Consider the following 6,230-nt stretch of genomic DNA (forward strand, 5'->3'; position numbering starts at 1 on the left):
ATTTCCGTTTCCAGACTGGAAAGACCACTCTGACTACCACTAACCTGATACACATTGTTATAACTCCTCTACATCCTACAAAGTCATGTGTTGTAAGAACTACTGGAAATCTCAAACTCTAACAATCAAATGATGAAACACACCAGACTTCTTAAATCTCAAAAAATTTATTGCCAACAACCTCACAGCACCAAATCATGTTTACCAACAGCCCTGAACCAGACTTTTTTTTTTTTCCTCTCCAGGTGTATTTACAAAAGCTGCAATCATACAAAGCCGCCTTCTTTCTTTTAAAAAAGAAAAAGGGAAGTCTGAACAGTCTCTGACCCTAACCATACAAGAAATGCTTTGGTTTATTTCATGGTCTGTGTCATACATCACACATACTCTAATATTCACTTTTCTTCAGTGTCACTTTCCTGTAAAGGCATAAACAGAATAGCATTTGGGAGTAGGCTTTTGTTCTCTATTTTGCAGCTTCCTCTGAGATAGACTCCAGCAAGCTTGTTTGTTTGTTCCCAGGTGTCATCCAGAACTGAAGCTTTCTTGCACCGAATTGTTGAAAAGCAATACATTTTATGTCACAATGCAACACGTTGATGTTTTATAAAAAGCAATCAAACCAAAAAGGAATAACTGGTTTTTATCCTCATTTTGACTCCCATTCTATAACAGGCCGGGTACATTCTTAATACAAGATATGAGGGTTAGACCAAGCAGAGCCATCCCTACCATGTAATTTGAGGGAAAGTCAGTCAGCAAGGATTAATGGCCAGTATAACACTGATTACACAGAGGAATAAAACTCTGCCAAGCACCGAGACACCGCTTCTGTATTCACTTCGCAGACAAGGAACATCTTTAAAATCCATGTTCAGATTTAACAAGCTGAGCAAACTAAGAAACAGCACCAAATAAAATGGACAGCATGATTGAACTCAGGGATGATAAATCAATGTGCGCAAGCAAACCTGGCAGTAAAGTTTTCCTAGGTTAAAAGTCAGTACAGACTTATTTTGCTAAACCAAGAAGTAACGGGCAATATCCAGATTTTAAAGGAACCACTAGTCAGATCAATTACATAAAAGCAAATTCTAAAACCATAAGGTTAAACAGAATATTAAAAATAACTAATAGAAGAAAAAAGGCCAAATTAGTCTTCACCATTAAACTTTAAAAATTATATAATAAAGAATTAGATTATTAATCACTCAGATCAATAAAATCTGCCAGGAAAGAGAAAGCACAGCTCCCATGAAAGGGAAGCTTCCTTTCGTAGCTTGCTCAATGAGAGCATCAATGCACAGACAAGTACATAATTGTGCAAAGGCTAAAAAAGAGCTAAGTTGCCAGGGACTGGAAATAAGGTCCTTTTATAGACTGATAGCCACATAAAGAACACAGAAGGAAAAGGGGTCTTAACAGTCACTTTCCGGAACAGAGAAAGGTGATGGAGATCTCTGGGGATTGCTGGCAACTAGCTTCACTCAACATCTTTATCAACAACCAGCAGAACAGAAAACGCAATGACGGCTCCTAGTTTGCAGATGAAATTAAGCTGCCTTTACAGAACTCAATCCCCTGCTGTAGAAATCTGTACCAAGCTGTTCTGACACTGAACCCACCTTAGAGGCACATGGGAAGAAGCCATACAGAAAGTCATTAATTAACAGAAGTGAAGGATTTTTTTCTGTTGCTTTCCCCAGCCAGTTGTTGAAAGAAGATGCCAACCAAATTTTGTCAGACTTACATAAAGGCACAAACAGCATGCTGTCAGCAAGGCATCACCTCTATTCCTACAGATAGATGCTCCTTGGCAAAAAAGGTGCGGCCACGCAACACTGTCACGTATGCTCTCAGGGCATGTCTTCCATGGAAATGCAAACTGATAAATACTTCTTTATCAAAATTTACATTCTTAATCAGATCTATACTATGTACCCAACTTCAGGACATTATATTTTTTAGTTGCTAATGTGATATTATTTGAATGAACTACACTATCATATTAAATCAGCCACAGCAGAACATTTCAGATCAGCCTCCTATAAAAACCAGTATGAACGTAGGCATCAGAAAACACAGGACTGTCTCTGGAGTGAGAAGAAATCGCAAAAGTGGAAATAATTACTATTATCTGCCACCTGCTCTGCACATGAGAAAGTCCTAATAACACTGACCAAAAAAAAATTCACCACACCATACAAATACTGCCAATAGGCCAATAAAGTGAGGAGGGGATGTTACAATTTCCACTAGCAGGTGTAGGAAGTAAATAAATGAAATCACTTTGTTCTTTTAAATTCTCACTGCTACTCACTTTAATTTAGACAGGACCAGGTGGAGCTATGGCAGCAGCCAGGCTGTCCTCTCTGAAGGAAGGCAGCAGATTGCCCCAGCAGCCATCACCCCTGCCCCAAAGGGCTCGGCCAAGGCCTCATAGCAAGGCAGACACACAGCAAACACCCCTGGCCCTACAACAAGCCTGCTGCCTCCCAGCATTCACCCCAGAAACACATTTGCACCTTGCCACCCATCTTCTGCCCCAGCCAGCACCTCCCACACAGCCAGGAGCTGCGACCACCAGCGCTTGCTAGCACAAGCTGGGAGGCAAAGTCAGCACGGAATTGCACGTCAGAGCACAGAGCCTCAAACATCCACTCTATACAGTAAGAAGGATAAATGCTAAGTCAATTTCAAGCAAGACTTTTTTGGGGGGAATTTGTGTTCCTGTACTGCCCCCTAAAGACCAGAACGAAAAGCAGGAAAAGTTGCACCCAAGGCATCCTATCTGTAGTCCTGGAAGCGAGCAGTAACTGCTTTTCTCCTACTTGGCTTTCAATAAGGATCACGCTGCATATTACATGTAAGCCAGAGCCATGACACAGTTCAATTTCACATCCCACTTCAGCGGGTGCAGACTATTTTATTTAACTTCCATGTGTGTAAAAAGAACTATGTGTGATAATACACATCATTAGTTTAATGAAGTCTCTTGAATAAGTAGAAACTGTTTTTAATTGGATAAATAAGAAAATCTGTTCGCATAGTTTGGATCTACTAAAACTTCACAACCAGCGCATGCTTTGCAGTGGAATCTGAACCGTGGTAAATTAAGTTTTATTTAATTTCCACTTTCTACTAATACCACTGTTAACAATAAACTTCCAAATGCGTAACACCTGAGATGGATTTTCGCTGCAGTTGCTGGTGCCAGCCTGCCCCCGAGGCCAGCTGCCTCTCATTGCCTCAAGGTGCAGGCAGCCACCCTCCTGAGGCACCCCGAAATCACGAGCCAGGCTTCCCAGGAACATCACCTAAAAGTCTTATGCTTTTTTTTTTTTTTTTTTTTTTTAATACCCTGAGGTTGGATGCAGGTGCAACCTGGCACACAGCACCAAACTTCTCCCCAGGGACATGGGGATCACAGCATCACTTCTTTGAGCTGCAGCTGGGAGGCTCTGCGAGGACAGGAAGCGAAGCCCCGGAAACATGAATAACCACGCGTCAGGTAGTTATGAAACAGGGCAAAAACTGGCAATACTGAAGTTCTTCTTAACATCCCGGTGAGCCCAGACGAGTTTTGACTGCCTGCCAGCGCACGTTCCGGTACCGACACACAGCCACACCGCTGCTTTCCTCCCGCCAGCGGGACTTGGGCTCGCCAGGTGCCCCTGGCAAAGACCCGGGGACACACGTGCAGCGTGGATCCCCCCACACCCCACACATCGCTTCGGGCAGGGCCAGCCCCCATCTCCCCGCACAGCCCCAGCGCTGCCCCCAGCCCTCCCCGACCCGCCCGCCCTCCACAGCGGCGGAAGGGGCGGCGCTGGGCAGGCGGCGATGGCGGCGGCCGCCTTCCCCCGCTCCTCCCTACCTGCGCAGGCAGTGCTCGCACACGCCGCCCAGCAGCTCCTTGCTGACCACGTATGCGAAGGGCTCGGCCCGGTACAGCAGCTCACCGGGCCGCAGCCGCCGCCGGGCGCGCAGCCCGCTGCCCTTCCCGGGGCTGCGGAACCGCTCCAGCAGCGCCGCCGCCTCCATGCCGCCGCCACACACAAAATGGGCGGCCCCTCCCTCCACGTCACGCCGCCCGCGCCGCCATCTTAGCGCTTATAACCGCCGGCACGCCGGGGGCACGCGTGTGAAGGCGCCTGCCCGTGACAGGGCTCCCAGGCGCGATTAGCGACGTGGTTCCAGTCGCGACTCACCTCGTGGCGCTAAACAAAGCGATTAGAAGCGTTCTCGTTAATTGCAGCCCGTGTGGCTAATGACAAATAGGCGGTGTGTTGGTTGGGGCTTTTTCTCAGTGACTCTTTGGTTGTTTTTGTTTTGTTTTAATGGAACTAAGGCGCTCATAAAAATCAAAATTCTGATTGCAAGTGTCATGAGCAAGGAGGTGAAAAATCCCGCAGCTCCTTTTCTGGCCTCCGCACTTCCAGCAGTCCCCCCCAGGAGACACCTGAAGCAATAATGAAGCTTGTACTGCCACATCAGCCTTACTCTGCACTGCTCTTGTTTCACTGCAGCGCCCACCCAGCCTCAACACTGACAAGGATGTGGAAAAAATGTATACAGAAATGGAAGTGGCGTGAGGATAGGGGGAGGCTGCACACCCACAACATCACATAGAAGAGAAATGAACTTCTGGGCCTGGGCTGGGCCTTCTCCTGCTGGGGTGGTCTCCTTAAGCCTCATCCCAGGGCCGTGTCCCCCAGCCAGTGCTCCTCCAGCCTGGCCACCAGTGCACTTGACCACAGCCAGCCTGCTGCATCCTTAAATGTACAAGATAGGGAAAATCAAACTCGTTTTGTACCGTGACCCAAAGGGTTGTCAGTGTCATCTGAGCCTATGCAGCTTTCATTCATTTAAGAGATAACATACATTATGCTTGCTATATGTGAAGTCTACAGATAAGCTTAGTCTGCTCTTCCTTATTGTGCCTATAGAGGGAGTCAGGGCTTCTGTTTTGGAAAGGAGCATTAAGTTGTCCTGCCAAATAACTCAGAAACAGGCCCAACAGTTCTGCCAAACAGCGTTCCCTTTCCAAAACGCACTCGCTTTCATTCTTAGTAACAATTATCTTAGTCCTCAAATATTTTCAATCAGGCTACAACAGGGTAGTCACAGGTAGCAATACACATATCCAAGATACTGCTGCTGGGAAGAACCGAGGTAGATTCTCACAGGGAAAAAAATAAAAAGATTCCCACAGAAAAATGTATCCATTTAGACATTCACTTAAACACTGCACTTTTGTACTTTGTTACCAAAAGAACTGACAACAAACTGGTTGGCAGTCACACATGTTACTACACTTAAGCATGCCAAGCAAACTTGTTACAAGTGTTTGATTACAGTGATACTGCAAGATACTTGAGAATTATTCTCAAATACCATTAAAATATCAAACTACTACCTCTGCACTTGGCTTGTATGCTTTACTCCTTCACCTATTTAGTTTTCTGTGTTTCCTTGTATATGCTATTTTATAGACTGTCTAAGCAGGCATTACCCATACAAACAAAAACAGTAATAGGGTTGGGTATTTCAACATCTATTTCAGTATCTACAAGTCTGGATATCTACATCCATAGTTTACACATAGGTCTGCCTACACAGGGCCATTCAATGCAATTTGAGCAATGGTGAAAAGTTCAACATCCAGCTCAGATGTTTAATGAGCATAATGATATTGTGGCTTTATATTCCACTAAATGGTCATCTAGCACTTGACTACACTTAGTTGAATTAATTCTCATTATTTATTATGTGTTCTTTTACGTGACCAAGTCATCCACTGGTCAGACTTCCCAAGAGCTATTTGAAATGCATGACACATTCTGCACAGACGCAGCTGTCCAGACACGTAGTAGAGGCACTTTTGTGGGAAATACCACTTAATTGTGGCTGATGCTGCTGAATTAGTCACACTTCCTTACTGTCTGTAGATGAGACATTGTAGTAGAAGCCTAGTTTTTCCATCTCAAGACAACACATTTCACAAAATGAATTTACAGAAAGAATTGCAGTAATGAAGTGACTCAGACAGCTAATCAAATTCTGAACTTTATTCATTTACATGCAATGCCCATTCCAACCAGCAAGACACAAAACTAGATTTTCTGTGATCAAGATTTTGCTCAAAATGCCCAATATTAAGTTATAAATTAGTACAGAATCTATACCACTAAAGGTATGGAGAAGGTATCAGAGTAGTTGAAAGTCAG

The 6,230-nt window shown here is 44.7% G+C and overlaps 1 protein-coding gene across 1 annotated transcript in view; it reads right to left on the minus strand.

Moving 5' to 3' along the window:
- The window catches only part of SMYD3 (SET and MYND domain containing 3), a 397,374-nt gene extending 393,330 nt beyond the window's left edge, over nt 1-4,044 (minus strand). The window contains exon 1 of the mRNA XM_032184877.1: nt 3,878-4,044. Coding sequence (XP_032040768.1) covers nt 3,878-4,044 — 167 coding nt within the window. The remainder of the gene's footprint in view (nt 1-3,877) is intronic.
- Nucleotides 4,045-6,230: the final 2,186 nt, after the last annotated feature.

Source organism: Aythya fuligula, chromosome 3, assembly GCF_009819795.1.
Source record: "Aythya fuligula isolate bAytFul2 chromosome 3, bAytFul2.pri, whole genome shotgun sequence".
In the NCBI taxonomy this organism is placed as follows: domain Eukaryota; kingdom Metazoa; phylum Chordata; class Aves; order Anseriformes; family Anatidae; genus Aythya; species Aythya fuligula.